The following is a 20,400-nucleotide window of genomic DNA, read 5'->3' on the forward strand; positions in this document are numbered from 1 at the left end:
TGGTCTGGAAGGAACTGGTACTGTGCTAATTAAATAAAGAAATAATTGAATTCACACTGCTTAGCAAATAGAAATCAGCCTTTCAGCCATCTGAGTCTGTGCTGATCCATTTGCACGAATCCTACATTAAAACATCTCTTCATCTGTCCATCACCTTCCTCTAGTGCCCCTCTTTCTTCACTTTTACCCATGGTCCATTCTTCTCTCCTCTCAGATTCCTTTTCAGTCTGCCCCTCTTCCTTCCATCCATCCTTCTTCCATCACTTCTCTACTCCTATCTCTCCATCCCTCTGTCAGAAATTTTCTTTCTCCTCTTCTTACATCATTTCATCCTTTCTGATTTCATTTTTTTCTCTAAATTTTGCATTGATTCTTTTTTCTTTGCTTTACTTTCTTTCTGTCTCTTTCCTTTATCCTCCCTTACTATCTTTTTTGCATTCCTTCCATCTTTCCATTCATCATTCTTTTGACCTTCTTTCCTCCCATTCTCCCAGATAGTCCACTCTTCTCTTCTATCAGATTCCTTCTTCTTCAACCCTAACATTTCCACCCATCAGCTGCCAGATTGTACTCCTTTCCCTCCCCTCATTCCTTATTCTGGCTTCATCCCTCTTCCTTGCCAGTCCTGAATGAAGGCTTTTAGCTCAAAATGTTGACTATTCTCTGCTATAGATGCAGCTTGACCTGCTGAGTTCACCCAACATTTGTGTATTACATTAAAGCTATTTTTGATTAACCATATAGTCAAATTAAGAATTATAAAGCTCAATCGTTTAATCACATATTGTGTACTGTTTGTTATTTCATGGTACTGATTTGTAAAAGGGGACATACCGTGCAGCATCGACCCAAATGAAATTTCTTAAGTTTGGCCGGGCCGGGGCCTATCATCCCCTATACTAAGCCACAAGCCGAAGCGAGAGTTACATAGGGCTAGGGTGCCTTAGACTTTTCCATAGTACTGTATATAAAGTTTGAGTGGCTTAGCTGATCAATTACCCAGGGTGAATATGTCAAATACTAGAGGCATAGCTTTAAGGTGAGAGGGGGAACATTTTAAAAGAGATTTATGAGACAAGTTTTTTTGTTACACAGAGTGTTTGGAATGCATTGCCTGAGGAGGTAGAGAAAGTATGAAGTTTAAGAGGCATTAGACAAGCACATGAATACATCAATTATGCGCTGGTTAATTGAATTTTAAATTGGTGCCATGGTTAGCACTGACATCATGGCCAAGTACCTATTCCTGTGCTGTAATGTTCTATGTTTGAGATTGCCCACACAAAGAAACATAAACTTCACATCTACCCTGCCCCCTCTGGAACTATCCAAGGTGCTGAATTCAAGATAGTACATTAAATCAGGGGTCCCCAACCTTTTTTGCACTGCGGACCGGTTTAATATTGACAATATTCTTGCGGACTGGCCAACCCCGGGGGGTGGGGGTATAAGGACAGGAAAGGAATGGAGTTTTATGGACTGAGTGCAGGTCAGTGGGACTAGGTGAGAGCAGCATTTGGCATGGACTAGAAGGGCAGAGATGGCCTGTTTCCGTGCTGTAATTGTTATATGGCTATATGAGTCACTTATAAGGCAATAGCATCATAACATTTTAAGTAAGATTTGGATATTAAACACACAGCGCATGTTTTCCTCCTATGAACATATAAAGTCATTGCAACACATCAATATCGCTGAATCAGTGGGAGCCCTGGGCTTGTTTCCCTGCAACAAGACGGTCCTATCGAGGGGTGATGATAGACAGCGATAGTCGAAGGGGGTTCCTTATGTCCAGTCTATTCTGCAATTTAGTTTTCGTTGCATTCATTGCAGAGATATGTTGGAAATGGAAGCAACATTTTCAGTGCTTTCGTGGCTATCTCAGGATATTTAGCCTTGACTTTGATCCAGAATGCCAGCAGAGATGTTATGTCAAATATACTTTTCAGCCCGCCGTCATTTGCAAGCTCGAGGAATCAATCTCCTTCCCGTGCTGACATGGATGATGCTCGGGTAATGACCTCACGTGCGTTCAAGCTCAACAGTGCGTGACAGGGAATGAGGAAAGGGGCAGCTGACTCCTATCGCCAAATCATATCGTTTCGTCACGGCCCGGTTGCACATGCTTTGCGGCCCGTTACCAGTCCATGGCCCAGTGGTTGGGGACCGCTGCATTAAATTAAAGGACCCCATCTTTCCAGTAGGTTGGGGGGAGGTGTAGAAGATTGTGGAAGACTGCTAAGAGATTCTGATGTATTGCATGTTGGTCAAACAGATTGTGAAACCTTGCACTAATGAAATTGAATGGCCTTGATTAAAGATTATAGATCAGCTTTATTTATCACATGCATATTGAAACATACAGTGTTATGCACTGTTTGCATCAAATCAAATCAGCAAGATTGTTCTGGGCAGCCTGCAAGTGTCACCATGCATCTGGTGCCAAACAACTCACTAAACCTAACCTAGCGTCCTTGGAACGTGGAAAGAAACTTGAGCACCCGGAAGAAGTCCACGTGATCACGGAGAGAAGATACAGGGGGAAACGAATGCTAGTTTTACAGCTGGCATTGTAATAGCATGACACTAACTGCTACATTACTGTACCACCCTTGAAGAATGAAATTTCGGCAGTTTGTGATCAAAGCCGCAATGGTGTGACTTACTTTGGCAACGATACCATTCTCGCCCACGAGTTCAATCCTGCCTCGTGTGTTTATCTCCAGTGTGTACCTCGTATGTGGAATCAGCAGCTGAGGAAAGAAATGATAGGTCACCAGGTTGAGCAGAGCAAGCCTGGGATGGCAATGAACTTCATAATTTATTTTGTTGGAGTGCAGCACGGAATAGGCCCTTCTGGTTCTTTGAGCTGGGCCACCCATCAATCCCCTGATTTAACCCTAGCCTAGCTACAGGACAATTTACAATGATCAATTAATGTGAGAGGAAATGACAGCAACTGGAGGAAACCCACACAGTCACAGAGAGAACATACAAACTCCTTACAGGCAGTGGCGGGAATTGAACCCTGGGTTGCTGGTACTGTAAAGCGTTGTGCCAACCACTATGCTACTGAGCCACCCCAACTCAGGCCTTTGCCTGACAATGGAGACTCCACACGGAACTGCAGGAAAAGAGGGTGGAAAGTGACGCTTATTGTTGGTGAACTTCCCTCTCCTTCCATTATCTCACCAGTAAGGGGCAGGGAGAGTGTGTGGCCATGGTTTTAGCCACTTTTACAAATAATCCTTTTGATCTGTCCTTTTCATGGGTGATCGAGGAAACTTGGACTAGAATCAGGAACACACACAAAATGCTGGAAGAACTCAGCAGGCCAGGCAGCAACTATGGAAATGGCCTTGATCCAGTAAAGCTTCATTAAACCTAGGTCTCAATGAAACTCCACGCACCAATCCCTAGTGAAGCTCCGTCCACTATAGTCCCAATGAAGCTTCACCCTCCATTGTCATTAGTGAAGCTCTGTCCACTAGAACCCAGTGAAGCTCAGCCTACAATTGTCCTCAGTCAAGCACAACTCCCATAGTCCACAGTAGTCCCACACACAATAGTCTCCAGTGAAGCTCCTCCCGCAGACTCATCAAGGTCTACCCACCATTGTCCCCAGTGAAGCTCTACTCATAATGGTCTCCAGTCAAGCTCTACTCTCCATTGTCCCTAGTGAAGCATTGCCAACCAAAGCCCCAGTGGAGCCCCTGCCATGAGAGATCCTAACCAAGGTTTACCAACCATTGACCCCAGCGAAGCCCCTCCCATGATTGTTCCCAGTCAAACCCCTCCGACCATAGACCCCAATTCAGGCCCACGAACCAGTGATGCCACTCCCACTAGTCCTCAGTCAAGGTCCACCCATCCTTCTCCCAAGTGAAGCTCCACCCATGACTGTCCCCAGTAAGGCACCTCCCAGCATAGTCCCCAATCAAGGTCCATTTACCATTTTCTACAGTGAAGTCCCGTTCATGATAATCCCCAGTGAAACCATGTCCACCAAAGCTTCAGTGAATCCCTAGTCTGCAGTGAAGCTCCTGCCACTATTGTTCCCAGGGAAGCAACTGCCCTCAATAGGTTGCAGTGAAGATGGGGTGATACAGGAAAGGAAGAATAGGAATAGGGAGGGAAAGGATAAGAGAGGGACAAAGGAGGGAGGAACAGTGGGGGGGGGGGAAGAGGCAGAGGAGAAGCACAGTGGAATATCTACAGTATCAGCCGATGGGCAGGGAGCCCAATGAACAAGATTGATATCTCTGGGGCATTTCACAATATGGATGGGAGAGCTGCAGAAAGCACTCCACAGATCGACCTGATACATAGAGATGAGAGAGAGAAAGAGAGACATAAGAGAGAAAGGGAGACAGAGAGAAGAATGGGAAGAAAAAGACACACAGAGACAGAAAGACAATGAGATGAAGGGAAGGACATGGAGACAGAGAGAAGGAGATGGAGCTGGAATAATAGAGGAGGAAGTAAGTGGAAGGGAGAGAGGACTGAGGGAGGGAGGGATATAGAGGAAGAGAAGGAGAGTTGGGGACACTCACTTTGAAGATGGGGTGCACGGCAGGAAGCTGCCTCAACGTGGCGATGCAGAACACCTCCTCCAGGAGGTGAGTCCCAAACAGGTGGAAGCCCATCTGGTGTATCTGGAAATCAGAACTCCGCACCCAGATTTTGGCCAGCAGCCAGACGTTCTCTGGATCCGAGGGCAGAAAGATGGGATTGTTTGGCCCAGGGTTCTGCCCAAGCTGCAGGGGAGGGAAGGTGAAGGTTTGAAACAGTGTGAAACGTTGGCCTGGAATAGGAGCCTCTGATCCTGAGCTCCTGAAGGCACCCAATGCTACTCACTCACTCTTTCTGCTTGTTGTACATTCCCAGAGAACATAGAAGGCCATTCAGCCGACTAAGTCCATGCTAACTCCCTGCCACCTTCCCTCTCCCTCAGCTTCAATCTCATCCTTTCCTTTCCCCTCTCCCTGAATCAGAATTAGGTTTAATGTCACCAGCACAGTTTGTGAAATGTTGTTGCTTTGTGGCAGCAATATAGTTCAATTTTGGAACGTGTGGGTTTTCTATGGATCCTCCAGTTTACTTGCCCAAAGTAGTGCAAAAAGAGAGCAAAAACAACAGTGGAGGTACTGAATACCTCCACAGAAATCTGATGATGGAGGGGAAGAAGCTGTTCCTGAAACATCTGAGTGTGTGTCTTCAGGCTCCTGTACCTTGTCCTTAAGGGTAGCAATAAGAGGAGGACATATCCTGTGTGATGGTGAATCTTAATAATGGATGCCATATCACCTTTTGATGATGCGCTCAAAGCTGGGGAGGCTAGTGCCCATGATGGGGATGGTTGAGTTTGCAACTTTGTACAGCTTTTTTACAGTCATGTGCAGTGGTCCCTCCACACCAGATGGTGATGCAATCAGCTAGAATGGTGCCATTGCTCTCTGCCTTCACATCTCTCTATATACTCTCCCATCTTCTCTTAGTCTTTCTCTTCTTTCCTCTCTCTCCTATCTTACTCCTTCTTTTCCCTCATTCCCTTGATTCCTCCCCTTTCCATCAGTCTTTCTTTTTCATTTCTCTCCCATCTCTCCCCCTCCTTTTCTCCTCTTTTTCCTTCCCTCCTTCTTGCTGTTTGCTCTCTCCCTTTCTTTCTCTACCACACTCTGCCACCCCCTCTCTCTTCCCATCTCCCTCCTCCTCTCATCTCCGTCTCCCCTCTCCCTCCCCCAGCCCCCTCTGTCTCTCTATGTCTTGTTCTCCCTCTCCATTCCTTTCCAGCCACAAACATCCTCGTTCTTTCATTGTCTCTCTTCCTCTCTGCCTTCAGACCATTACTGGGTGGCAGTAATGGTCCTTCCATCATTCTCAGATCCCACATGCCCACTCCCCCAGCTACCTGGATGGCCAGAGGCATCAGCCTGTTCTGGGGGTCCTGGAACAACAGACAGAGGGGAGCTGCCACGTATTGCTGTTTCCCCTTAATCACATTTCCAATAGTTCCATCCAAGATCTTGTAGTCCACAATGTAAATGTTCCCTTTCTGTGAACAGACACAAGAAACACACACAGAGTCATAGATAAGAGAGAGAAATGTCCTCACTAAAACCAACACAAAAAGCAATCGACACCCAATGTGGGGCGACAGCATAACACTTTTAATACTTTGGTTACCCGCTATTAAGATTTTTGCAGAATTTCTCTAGAAAATCTAATTATGTCAACGGACAGCAGAATTCTAAAATGCTGGAGGAACTCAGGAGGTCAGGTCACTTCACAGCTCTCACTTCATTTCCCACTCCCTACCCACCCAGCTCTCCTCTCACCTGGCTTCACCGATCACCTGTCAGGTGTGCAGAAGAAAACTGGAGATCCATCTGGCAGTATTATCAGGGGATCAGAGGTTGAGAGAGTCAATAACTTTAAATTCCTTGGCATTATCATGTCAGAGGATCTATCCTGGAATTTGCATATAACTGCCATTACAAAGAAGTTTACTTTCTTAGAACTTTGCGTGGATTTGACATGTCATCGAAAATGTTGACAAATCTCTAGATGCAGAGTGGGGAGTATCCTGACTGCTTTTATCACAGCCTGGTATGGAATCATTAATGCACAAGAATGGAAAAGCCTACAGAAAGTAGTGGATATGGCCCAGACCTTCACGGGAAAAGCTACCCCCACCATTGAGCACACCTACAAGGAGAGACCACAAGACCATAAGCTATAGGAGCAGAATTATGCCATATGGCCCATCGAGTCTGCTCCAGCATTTCATCACGGCTAATCCAATTTTTCTTCTCAGCCCCAATCCCTTGCTTTCATCCTGTATCTCTTAATGCCCTGACCAATCAAAAATCTATCAACTTCCGCCTTAAATATACACACAGACTTGGTCTCCACAGCTGCCTGTGGCAAAGAATTCCAGATTCACCACTTTCTGTCTAAAGAAATCCCTCCTCATCTCGATTTCAAAAGGTTGTCCCTCCATTCTGTGTCCTCTGGTCTTAGACTGTCCCACCAAAAGAAACATCCCCTCCACATCTACTCTATTGAGGCCTTTCACCATTCGATAGGTTTCAATGACGTCACCTCTCATTCTTCTGAATTCCAGCGAATATAGGTTAGGGCCATCAAACGCTCTTCATATGACAAGCTATTCAATCCCAGAATCATTTTTATGAACCCCCTTCAAACCCTCTTCAGTTTCAGCATATCTTTTCTACAATAAGGGACACAAAACTGCTCACAATACTCCAAGTGAGGCCTCACCAGTGCTCTATAAAGCCTCAAACTTACATCCTCACTTTTATTTTCTAGTCCTCTTGAACTGAATGCTAACATTGCATTTGCCTTCCTCACCACAGGGTCAACCACAAGAAAGCAGCATCCATCAGCAAAGGCCACCACCATCCAAGACATGCTCTCTTCTTGCTGCCGCCATCAGGAAGGAAGTACAGGAGTTATACATCCCACACCACAAGGTTCAGGAACAGTTATTACCCATAAGACCATAAGACAAAGGAGCAGAAGTAGGCCATTTGGCCCATCGAGTCTGCTCCGCCATTTTATCATGAGCTGATCCATTTTATCCTATTTAGTCCCACTCCCCCGCCTTCTCACCATAACCTTTGATGCCCTGGCTACTCAGATACCTATCAATCTCTGCCTTAAATACACCCAATGACTTGGCCTCCACTGCTGCCCGTGGCAACAAATTCCATAGATTCACCACCCTCTGACTAAAAAAATTTCTTCGCATTTCTGTTCTGAAAGGGTGCCCTTCAATCCTGAAGTCATGCCCTCTCGTACTAGACTCCCCCATCATGGGAAACAACTTTGCCACATCCACTCTGTCCATGCCTTTTAACATTCGAAATGTTTCTATGAGGTCTCCCCTCATTCTTCTAAACTCCAAGGAATAGAGTCCAAGAGCGGACAAATGTTCCTCATGTGTTAACCCTCTCATTCCCAGAATCATTCTAGTGAATCTTCTCTGTACCCTCTCCAACGTCAGCACATCCTTTCTTAAATAAGGAGACCAAAACTGCCCACAGTACTCCAAGTGAGGTCTCACCAGCGCCTTATAGAGCCTCAACATCACATCCCTGCTCCTATACTCTATTCCTCTAGAAATGAATGCCAACATTGCATTCGCCTTCTTCACTACCGACTCAACCTGGAGGTGAACTTTAAGGGAATCCTGTACGAGGACTCCCAAGTCCCGTTGCATCTCCGAACTTTGAATTCTTTCCCCATTTAAATAATAGTCTGCCTGTTTATTTTTTCTGCCAAAGTGCATAACCATACACTTTCCAACATTGTACTTCATTTGTCACTTCTCTGTCCATTCTTCCAATCTATCCAAGTCTCTCTGCAGACTCTCCATTTCCTCAGCACTACCGGCCTCTCCACCTATCTTCGTATTGTCAGCAAACTTAGCCACAAAGCCATCTATTCCATAATCCAAATCGTTGATGTACAATGTAAAAAGAAGCAGCCTCAACACGAACCCCTGTGGAACACCATGGTAACCGGCAGCCAACCAGAATAGGATCCCTTTATTCTCACTGTCTGTTTCCTGCCAATCAGCCAATGCTCTATCCATGTATGTAACTTTCCTGTAATTCCATGGGCTCTTATCTTGTTAAGTAGCCTCATGTGTGGCACCTTGTCAAAGGCCTTCTGAAAATCCAAATATACAACATCCACTGCATCTCCCTTGTCTAGCCTACTGGTAATTTCCTCAAAAAATTGTAATAGGTTTTTCAGACAGGATTTTCCTTTAAGGAATCCACGCTGAGTTCTGCCTATCTTGTCATATGTCTCCAGGTACTCTGTAACCTCATCCTTGACAATCGACTCCAACAACTTCCCAACCACCAACGTCAAGCTAACAGGTCTATAATTTCTTTTTTGCTTCCTTGCCCCCTTCTTAAATAGCGGAGTGACATTTGCAATCTTCCAGTCTTCCGGAACCATGCCAGAATCTATCGACTTTTGAAAGATCATCGCTAATGCCTCTGCAATCTCCACAGCTACTTCCTTCAGAACACGAGGGTGCATTCCATCTGGTCCAGGAGATTTATCAACCTTTAGCCTATTCAGCTTCCTGAGTACTTTCTCTGTCGTAATTGTGACTGCGCACACTTCTCTTCCCTGCCACCCTTGAGTGTCCGGTATCCTGCTGTGTTCCTCAGTGAAGACTGATGCAAAATGCTTGTTCAGTTCCTCTGCCATCTCCTCATCCCCCATTACAATTTCTCCAGCATCATTTTCTATCGGTCCTATATCTACTCTCACCTGTCTTTTACTCTTTATATACTTGAAAAAGCTTTTAGTATCCTCTTCGATATTATTTGCTCGCTTGCTTTCATAGTTAATCTTTTCTCTCTTAATGACCTTCTTGCTTTCCTTTTGTAAGGTTTTAAAGACCTCCCAATCCTCTGTCTTCCCACTAATTTTTGCTTCCTTGTATGCCCTCTCCTTAGCTTTAACTTTGGCTTTGACTTCTCTTGTCAACCACGGTTGCATCCTTTTTCCACTCGAAAATTTCTTCTTTTTTGGAATATACCTGTCTTGCACATTCCTCATTTCTCACATAAACTCCAGCCACTGCTGCTCTGCCGTCTTTCCCGCCAGTGTCCCTTTCCAGTCAACTTTGGCCAGTTCCTCTCTCATGCCACTGTAATTTCCTTTACTCCACTGAAACACCGACACATCAGATTTCGGCTTCTCTTTTTCAAATTTCACAGTGAACTCAATAATGTTATGATCACTGCCTCCTAAGGGTTCCTTCACCTCAATCTCTCCAATCACCTCCGGTTCATTACACAATACCCAATCCAGTACAGCCGATCCCCTAGTGGGCTCAACAACAAGCTGTTCTAAAAAGCCATCTCACAGACATTCTACAAATTCTCTCTCTTGAGATCCAGTGCCGACCTGATTTTTCCAATCTACTCGCATGTTAAAATCCCCCACAATTATCATAACACTGCCTTTCTGACAAGCCTTTTCTATTTCCTGTTGTAATTTGTAGTCCACATTCCTGCAGCTGTTTGGAGGCCTATAAATAACTGCCATCAGGGTCCTTTTACCCCTGCTATTCCTTAGCTCAACTCATAAAGATTCTGCACCTTCCGATCCTATATCACCTCTTTCTAATGATTTAATATCATTTCTTACCAATAAAGCCACGCCTCCCCCTCTGCCTACCTTCCTATCCTTCCGATACACCGTGTATCCTTGGACGTTCAGCTCCCAGAGACATGCATCCTTTAGCCAGGTCTCAGTGATGGCCACAATATCATACCTGCAAATCTGTAGCTGTATAACAAGATCATCCACCTTATTCCTTATGCTGCGTGCATTTAAGTACAACACCTTAAGACCAGTATTTGATATTTTTTGCTTTGATTTCACTGCAACTTTATTGCACTGTAACTCATCCCAATGGCTACACATTTGCCCCATCACCTGCCTGTCTTTCCTGACATCTTTACTGCTCACTATCTTAGATTTATTTCTGTTTTCCCCTTCCTCCGCTCTATCATTCCGGTTCCCATCCCTCTGCCAAATTAGTTTAAACCCTCCCTAACAGCTCTATTAAACTTTCCCGCCAGGATATTGGTCCCCTTCGGGTTCAGGTGTAACCTGTCCTTTTTGAGCAGGTCATACTTCCCCCAGAAGAGATCCCAATTATCCAAGAATCTGAAGCCCTGCCCCCTACACCAGTCTCTCAGCCAGGCACTCATCTGCCTGATCCGACTACTCTTGCCCTCGCTAGCATGTGGCACAGGTAGCAATCCCGAGATTACTACCCTGGAGGTCCTGCTTCTCAGCTTCCTTCCTAACTCCTGGAAATCTCTCTTCAGGACCTCCTCCTTTGTACTATCTATGTCATTGGTACCAACATGTACCAAGACAACTGGCTGCTCACCCTTCCCCTTTAGAATACCCAGGACCCGATCCAAGACATCCCGTACCCTGGCACCTGGGAGGCAACGCACCATGCGGGTATATCTGTCAGGCTCACAGAATCTCCAGTCTGTTCCCCTGACTATGGAATCCCCCACGACTACCGCATTTCTCTTCTCCCTCCTTCTCTCCTGCACAACAGTACCAGGCTCAGTGCCAGAGACCCGGTCACCGTGGGCGTCCCCTGTCAGGTCATCCCCCTCAACGGCATCCAGAACAAGATATTTGTTGCTGAGGGGGACAGCCACAGGGGTGCTCTCCACTATCCGGGCATTTCCCTTCCCTCTCTTGACAGTGACCCAGTGTTCTGACTCCTGTAGCCTAGGGATGACTACCTCCCTGTAGCTCCTCAACCATCAGGTTCCTGGACCAGCGTGGATAACTTTACTCACCTCAACACTGAACTGATTTCACAACCTATGGACTCACTTTCAAGGAGACTACAACTTACATTCTCAACTTTATTTATCTATTAATTAATTAATTAATTAATTAGTTCTGTTTTTACAGTTTGTCTTCTTTTCACATTGGGTGTTTGTCCATCTTTGTGCTAAGTTTTTCCACTGATTCTATTGTGTTTTTTGTACCTACTGTGCATGCCCACAGGAAAATTATCTTGGGGTGGTATATGGTGATGTTTACGTAATTTGATCATGAATTTACTTTGAAATTTTGAACACCTTCCCCTTTTACCCCTCCATTCAGGCCTGATGAAGGGCCTTGACCTGAATTCCGGTTTTTCCCCTTGATGGATGCTGCCTGACCTGCTGAGTTCCTCCAGCATTTTGTGTGTTACTCTGTATGTCCAGCATCTGCAGAATATCTGCACCTATCAGTCATTCAGAAATGTATAAGGTCTTATTATTCTGGAAATTGTGCATTTACATTTGAAATGCGGAGTCATAATTAATGTAAGCTTGAATGGAAGTGGTTGTCATAGTATGCTCATCAGTTTTGTCTACTCTTGAGCATCTCTTTTAAGTTGCCAGGTCTGGAGGACCTGAGTTGCAAGGAAAGATAGAATTTTTTTTTCTGTGCCATATTCTGCCAGAGCCTTGGCGACCACTTTTTAAAGTGGTTGTCTTGGAGGAAAGATTCTGTGAGTGTTCTCCCACGTCCTTCTCACAGCGCAGTCTTTTTTTTACGAGGCCGAGTTGTGAGCTTGACACTCAACCCGGCACGGGTGGAAAGTGTGCCCGGGAGCGACCCGATTGGGTTCGAACTCAGGAACTTTCGCTCCAGAGTCTGGCGCTGATATCACTGTGCCATCAGCTGGCCAAAAGATTGAATAGGTTAGGACTTTAAGGTAAGTTTGGATTGGTACATGCATGGAGGGGTATGGAGAGCTATTGTCCTGGTGCAGTCCATGGGAGTAGGTGAGTAGGTAGTTTAAATGGTTCGGCATGGACTAGATGGGCTGAAGGACTTGTGTCTGTGCTGTACTTTTCTATGACTCCACGTTGGACTATTTTTCTGTCTTTTTGTTCATGTCAAAAAGGGATGTGATGTTGAGGCTCTATAAGGCACCCGTGAGACCACACTTGGAGTATTGTGTGCAGTTATGGGCTCCTTATTTTAGAAAGGTTATACTGACTTTGGAGAGGGTTCAGAAAAGATTCACGCAAATGATTCCAGGAACGTCTGGCAGCCCTTGGGCTGTATTCCCCGGAGTTCAGGAGAATGAAGGGGGATCTCATTGAAACATTCCAAATGTTAAAGAGCCTGAACAGATTAGGTATGACAAAGTTATTTCCCATGGTAGGGGAGTCCAGGACAAGAAGGCATGACTTCAGGATTGAAGGACGTCTATTTAGAACTGAGATGCAGGGAAATTACTTTAGTCAGAGGATGGTAAATTTGTGGAATTTGTTGCCACGAGCGGCTGAGGAGGCCAAGTCATTGGGTGTATTTAAGGCAAAGATAGATAGGTTCTTGATTAGCCAGGGCATCGAAGGGTATGGGGTGAAGGCAGAGGAGTGGAGATGACTGGAAGAACTGGATCAGCCCCTGATTGAATGGCAGAGCAGAGTCGATGAGCTGAATGGTCTTATGGTCAACCTCCCACTTTGCATTTAAAAGGTTTTTGTTGGGCAGCACAGTAGTGTGTTGGTTAGTGTAACACTATAACAGTGCCAGTGAACAGGTTTGATTCCATTGCTGCCTGTAAGAAGTTTGCACATTCTCCCCAAGACTGCATGTGAATTCCAGTACCCTCCCAAATTCTAGACATATACGGGTCAGATTAGCTTTCTTTGGTACAAGGTCTCTTCCAGCCTGTGGTTGAGAACACAGCTGGGAAATCAGTGTGCAGACTTTAAAATGTATGCAGGACACCACTCTCTGCAGTCCTCTCTACCCAGGGCCCTGATGTACAAGGGAAGGATTGTCACAACTGCCACTGCCCAGGAAATGTGTGATGGGCCGGTGTAGAGGGAGCTTCACTCTGTGTCTCACCCTGGGAGTGTGTGATGGGACAGTGCAGAGGGAGTTTCACTCTGCGTCTGACCCTGGGAGTGTGTGATGGGACAGTGTAGAGGGAGCTTCACTCTGTGTCTGACCCTGAGATAGTGTGCTGGGACATTGTAGAGAGAGCTTCACTCTGTGTTTGACCTTGGGAATGGGATCTCCATATCTAAGCTGGCCAATTAACCTGTGAGCCAGCACATCGTTGGGATGGGAGAGGAATCTAAAGAAACACCACGTTTACAGGGAGATGATGCAAACACTACCCTGCCCCTCCGCCACACACAAACACACACACACACACACACGCACACACACACACACACACACACACACACACACACACACACACCCCAGAGGTCAGGATTGAACCCAGATCTCTGACATTGTGAGGTAGCAGCTCTACCCACTGCTCTATTGTGCCACCCTGGTAGTCCTTTGACCCTAATGCAGTAAGTACCAGCCACATGCACGCACCTTCATTTCCTGTGCCAGTGTAGAGCATCCGAGGAACTGGTTGACCATGGTGTCTGTCACAGGGAATTTCTTTGGGATCTCCGTGCACCTCTCTATCAAGCAGGGATTGCAACCATTTTTGAACTGGTACCCAAAGAACCAGTCTTCCTTCCAGTGTTTCGCCACGTAGACTGGTAGATAACGGAAATGGGTGGGGGGGGGGGAAGGATAGAGAAGGAAGGAGAGATAAGAAGAAATTCATCACATGAGTAATGATCTCCTGTAGAAAAATGCCTTCTACTAAGTTTTTCTGTGACCTTAAAAGAACATAGAGATGGCGAAGCACCCTTTGCCCTTCCTTGCTCATTGGTGAGCTGTTTGTTGCCGTTTGTTTGCTTCTGTGTGCACTTTAGGATGGTGGTGAATATTGGTAGTTCGGTTTGAGGTGTTTGACGTTGCGGTGTTCACTGAGCTTGGCAATTAGCTTGCAGATGTTTGAAATAGACACCATCTACGAACCCTAAGAGCCAAAGAAATGTGAGCCAATAGAATTCAAAGGTTAACTGAAGGAGTAGTCAATCAGGACTGAGGCAAGTGAACGGGAGAGGAGGCAAGCGAGCAAGGACTCCCAGAGAGAAACACCAACAACTGCCCACGGAGTAAGTCACATTGACTGGTGACGAAACATCTGCAAGCTACTTGTGTGTAGTTTTTCACTGATTCTATGGTATTTATTTCTTATACTGTAAACGTCTACAAAAAGTTGAGTCTCAGGTTAGTACTGTATACGGTGACATATATGTATTTTGATCTTCAAACTTTCTTATTTCCTTCGAGGTCCATGAAAAAGTTCCCGTTAGCCTCTTTGTGTAGCATCCTTCGCAATTTATGTACAAAATCTCCAAAGGCAGTGTTATTGAATGTACTGATGATGCCAAGGAGCGTGGTGGGGAGATTGGACAGTCTGTTGGGTGGGGGGAGGGAATGGACAGTCAATGTTTCAAGTTGAGACACATGCTGTCCAAAATGGGGTCTTGGTCCAAAATGTTGAGAGTCCATTTCCCGCCACAGCTGCTACCTGAATCACTGAGTTCCACCCACAGACTGTTGTACCAGAACCCACCACCTTGCCTTTGTGGAAGCCAGGAAGAGGATGTCTGAGGCTACAACAAAATATAGGTAGCTTACGTGAGTGGCCAAAGATCTAACAATGAGGTATAATGTTCAAATTTGACAGGGGCAAAATTTAAAGAGAACATGTTACCTGAACAGTGAAAGATTGCAAGATTTGATATCACTAAGTTGGCAAATTGGTCTCTAACTGCCACATGTACTGAGGTATAGTGAAATGTCTGATTTGTATTCCATCCACACAGATCATTTCACTGCCTCAGTGTATTGAGGTAGTTCAAGGGAAAACTCACAACAAGATGAAGAATAAAACATTATTCTTCTATTCCTCACTCTGGCCTCTTGCCACTTCTCCTCACCTGCCTAACACCTCCCCTGGTGCCTTTCTCCTTCCCTTTCTCCAAGGGTCCATTCTCCTCTCTTATCAGATTCCTTCTTCTTCACCCCTTTACCTTTCCCACCCACCTGACTTCATGTCTCATTTTCTAGATAATCCTTCTTCCCCTCCCCCTCCCCACCTTTTCTATTCTGGCATCTTCCACCTCCTCTCCAGAGACAGAGAGAGAGACAGAGAGACATGGGAAGGCAGAGAGAGCCAGAGAGGAAGAAACAAAGAAACTGAACTCTTTCTGACAGAGGGTTCAAAGTTTCTTCCTGAAAGGGTGGGGGCAATAGGAATGTTTGAAAAGGTTGAAGGGAGATATTTGATAAAGCAAATGGGTGAAGGCTACTGGGTGTAAGAGTTGACTTTACAATGTGATCAGGGGTGATGTTATTAAATGGTGGGACCAAAATGGGGGCTTCTCTCACTGCCCCCCCATTCATACTGAAACCTCACTTCCTGTGACATCACACACTCATAGCCATACAGCAGGGAAACAGGCCATTTGGCCCATCAGGTCCATGTTGACCACAATTCCCATCTAAGATCCATTTGCCCACATTTGGTTCATATCCCCCTCAAGCTGACAATAAGTTGGACTTTCGAGCTCCCAGTCTGTACCCTCATTGTCTACCTGCACTGCACTCTCTCTGTAGCTGTTACACTTTATTCTGCACTGTTATTGTTTTACCTTGTTCTACCTCAATGCACCGTGTAATGGTCTGTATGGACAGTATGCCAAGCAAGCTTCTAATTATAGATTAGTACATTTGACAATAATAAACCAATTACAATTCCATTTCTCATACACACACATTTATTTTTAACTGTTGTTAATGTACTTGCCTCTACCTCTTTCTCTGGCAACTCATTCCATATATGGCTCAACCTCTGGGAAACAAAGTTGTTTCTCTGGTCACTATTAATCTGTCCACCTCTCACCTTCAACTTATGCCTCCAGTTCTTGATTTGCCAACACTGGGGGATAGCTTTGTGCATTCACCCTGTCTGTACCAAATCATTCAAAGTTCAAAGTAAATTTATTATCAATGTACTTGTATGTCACCATATGCAAGCCTGAGATTCATTTACTTGCTGGTAGTTTCAAGAAATCCTTAATAGAGTGATAGCCATAATAGAATCAATAAAAGACCGCACCAAACCACTCCAGTGACATCACAGGATGATTTGCTGCAATATAGAACATCGTCTCCACCCATTCAGGCCCAACACTCCCTTATTTCCTTCTCGGCTGCTCTCAGTGTAAAGGGTCAGGATGAGGGCAATGTGGGAACCGTTCCCACACATGGGGCAGAGGTGTTGGGCAGATGTTGAAGTGATGTACTCCTCAGGCATGCCCACAGTGTCTCAGTGTGTTCCTGATGCACGGTTTTGAGGTTGTCAATACCAGTTTCCTCCAAACAACTCTTCCAAGAGACCATGTGACCACACTTTATGGGCTGTGTATGAGGGAAGGGTTAGAATAATTGAGGAGCATTGTCAAAGGTCAGTGCAACATCGTGAAGTAACGGGGGTGGGTGTCAAGCTGAGTTTGCACCAGCGCTCTAATAGTGAAGTTTCACATCTTAACCAGTGGTCAACCATGAAAGACTTAGACCAGTGGACCCAAGTCCAGAGGAGACTAGAGATGAGGATGGAATCCTCACTTGTTGATTTGTCAGTAGGGAGCACAGGCTATGACTCGAGAAGCACTCCTCACCAGGGTAGGTAAACTGAAGGCAGAGCAAAAATGAACAAAACAGAGGGAACTTAAATAGACAAACAAAACAAGGCACGGGTGCACTGATAACTAAAACAAGACACAGATGATAATAATCAACTACTAATTGGGGAGAAGGGTCGTCAGAGCCTGGAGGACTCCAACGCCCCCTGGTGGTCAGACTAAGGCATGAAACATGCAGTGAAGAGCCCAGACTGTGCTGTTCTATGTTTCTAATATCCAGTGAGGTTAGAGGCCTACAGATAGATGGCTCTATGATCAGCTGTCAGATAAGGGGAGAGATTCTGAGGGAAACAGGAAAAATCCAGAGGTTGAAGGAAAAGTCAGGGTCCTTTCCCTACAGCCCTGATATTATCAGGGAGAGTTTGTAAGGCAGAAGGAAGAAGAGGATAGGGAGTTGGGTGGGGGTGGTGGGGGTGTGGTGGGTAACCAGTCGACAGAAGGCTGAGACAGAACAAAAGGGTAGTGCAGAGCTGAGAATCTGGGGTGGAACTGCAGCACAGTGGGTAGAGCTACGGGCTCACAGTTCCAAGAACCAGGGTTCGATTCTGCCCTCCATTGCTGTCCGTGTGTCTGTCTGTGTGAGACCCCCTTCGCGTGGGGTCTCCAGTTTTATCTCAGGTTCAAAAGTTGTGGCGAGTTGGTGGATCAATTGGTGGCTGTAAATTGTACGGGGCACGGGTGGGTGTGAGGGGATAGCGAACAGGGATTTTTGGTGGAGGTGGTTGAAGTGATCGCAGTGAGAACTGACTGAATAGATCAAATGGCCAAATCCTTCTATATCATAAAAAATATGAGGGGAAAGAATAGTGGATTTGGAGTTCTAATAAAGTGTTTCTAGGAACCCTAAGTCAAAGTAAATTTCTTGTCAAAGTACATATTACCATATACCACATAGAGATTTACTTTCTTGTGGCATTTACAGAAAATAAAGAAATACAATAGAATTTTTGAAAAATTACATACAAAGGTTGACAATCAATGTGTAAAAAATATGAAAATTAAAAAAAATACTGAGATCATGAGTTTCAGAGTTTTAGAAAGTGAATCGACAGGTTGTGGATTCAGTTCAGAGTTCAGGTGGGTTCATGCTGTTCAGGAGTCTGATGGTTGAAGGGTAATAACTATTCTTGAATCTGGTGGTGTGGGACCTAGGGCTTCTGTGCTTCCTGTCTGATGGTAGTAGTGAGGAGAGAGCATGGTCCGGATGGTGGGGTGTTTGATCGTGAATGCTGCTTTCCTGTGACAGCACTCCAGCTAAATGTACAAGAGCTGGGATGGAATTGTATGGACAATTCACCTGGCAACCTTACCACTGTGGGCAGAAGTCCCAACTTCCTGACCTTGGCATAAACCTGTAGGATTCCCAGACCCTGGATGTTGTGCTAATTGGTGCACAATTTACTAAATTCTTACCTCCTATGGCACTCTTGACTCTCCAGAATATCCTCTGAAAGCTTTCCAGACTGTCCCATGGGCTTTCGAACATATTCACAAGCTTCTTCAGAAACAGTTCCCCTAAACTGAGAAGAGATATCGAAGAGTGTAGAATATAGTACATGGAACAGTACAGAGTAGGAATAGGCTCTTCGCCTCATAATGTCCATCAGATATATGAGCAGAGTGAGACCATTCAGCCTATCGAGTCTACTCTGTCATTTGATCATGGCAGATTTATTTTCCCTCTCAACCCCATTCTCCTACCTTCTCCCTTTAACCTTTGACACCCTTGCGAACCAAGACCCTATTAAACTCTGCTTTAAATAGTCCTGAAGAAGGTCTTGGCCTGAAACGCTGACTGTTTACTCTTTTCCATAAATGCTTTCTGATCTGCTGAGCTCCTCCTGCACCTTTTGTGTGTTGCTCTGGATCTCCAGCTCCTGCACATTTTCTCATGTCTTTAAATAAACCCAATGACTTGGCCTCTACAGCCATCTGTAGCAAGGAATTCCACAGATTCTCCACCCTCTGACTGAAGAAATTCCTCCTCGTGCCTGTTCTAACCGGGTGTCCTCCAACACAATTCCAAATTAAATTAAATCTCTTCTGCCTGCACCTGATCCAGATTCCTCCATTCCCTGCACATTCATGTGTCTAATACACTTTTGAACGTCACTATCTGCCCCAGGTACTCCATTCCAGGCACCCACAACTCTGTATAAAAGAATATCTTGCTTTTGTGTCACAGAGTAACACAGCCCGGAAACAGGGCCATTCAGCCTAACACTCCATGCTGACCCCAGTATTTTCCCTGCTAGTCCCACTTGCCTGAGTTTGTACCGTAATCTACCAAGCCCCTCCCCTCCATGTACACATTCAAATGCCACTTAAACACTGCAATGGTACCCTGCTTGACCACTTCCTCCGGCAGCTCATTCCAGGCACTCACTGTCCTACGTGTAAAGAAGTGCCCTCTTAGATCTCTTTTCGATCTCCCCACTCTCACCTTGAATCTTGCCCCATGTATCTTTACCCTTTCCTCCTGTCACCTCTAGTATTTAACATTTTGACATTGGGTAAAACTTCTGACTGTCTACCCCATCTCATCATTTTATTAATTTCCATCAGCTTCCGATGTTCCAGAGGAAACCCAAGTTTGTCCAATCTCCCCTTATGGCTCATATCCTATAACCCAGGTGGCATCCTGGAAAACTTCTTCTGCACCCTCACCAAAGCCTCCACATCCTCCTTCTAACGGGGCAACCAGAACTGCACACAATACCCCAAGGGTAGCATAACCAAAGTTTTATACAGCCGTAAAATGGCTTCCTTGTTCTTCCATTCAATGCTCCAACTAATGTAGGAAAGCATGCCGTTCACCTTCATTGCCTCTCTATGCAGGAAACTATACATACATGCAACCTAGGAGTCCTCTGTACATCAAATCCTTCTGAACATTGTTAATGTCAAAAATGTTCCCTGATTTGTGATCCGGTGGAAATTACGGAAATCCCACAATAGGCCAGTTTTCCCCAACTATTCGTACTCCCAGGGACAATAACCTCCCTCTTGGCTAATCCTGGGATCACTGTGCAACACACACAAAGGAGAAACTCAGCAGGTCAGGCACTATCCATGGAGGGGAATGAATAGTTAGCATTTCAGGCTGAGAACCTTCACCAGGACTGGAGAGGAAAGGGGGTAGAAGCCAGAATAAGAAGGTGGGGGAGGTGGGAAGGAGAAGGAATACAAGTTGGCAGGTGATAAGTGAGACCAGGTGAGGGAGAAGGTGGGT

The 20,400-nt window shown here is 45.4% G+C and overlaps 1 protein-coding gene across 4 annotated transcripts in view; it reads right to left on the minus strand.

The window, feature by feature from the left end:
* The window catches only part of LOC140193735 (polyunsaturated fatty acid 5-lipoxygenase-like), a 74,347-nt gene that overhangs the window by 29,106 nt on the left and 24,841 nt on the right, over nucleotides 1-20,400 (minus strand). For all 4 annotated transcript variants that reach the window (XM_072250912.1, XM_072250909.1, XM_072250910.1 and 1 more), the window contains exons 5-9: nucleotides 18,582-18,688; nucleotides 13,933-14,102; nucleotides 5,912-6,055; nucleotides 4,554-4,757; nucleotides 2,667-2,753 (exon numbers count right to left, since the gene is read on the minus strand). In XM_072250912.1, the coding sequence (XP_072107013.1) occupies nucleotides 2,667-2,753; nucleotides 4,554-4,757; nucleotides 5,912-6,055; nucleotides 13,933-14,102; nucleotides 18,582-18,688 (712 nt within the window). The remainder of the gene's footprint in view (nucleotides 1-2,666; nucleotides 2,754-4,553; nucleotides 4,758-5,911; nucleotides 6,056-13,932; nucleotides 14,103-18,581; nucleotides 18,689-20,400) is intronic.

This window comes from Mobula birostris, unplaced genomic scaffold, assembly GCF_030028105.1.
Source record: "Mobula birostris isolate sMobBir1 unplaced genomic scaffold, sMobBir1.hap1 scaffold_783, whole genome shotgun sequence".
Classification (NCBI taxonomy): Eukaryota; Metazoa; Chordata; class Chondrichthyes; order Myliobatiformes; family Myliobatidae; genus Mobula; species Mobula birostris.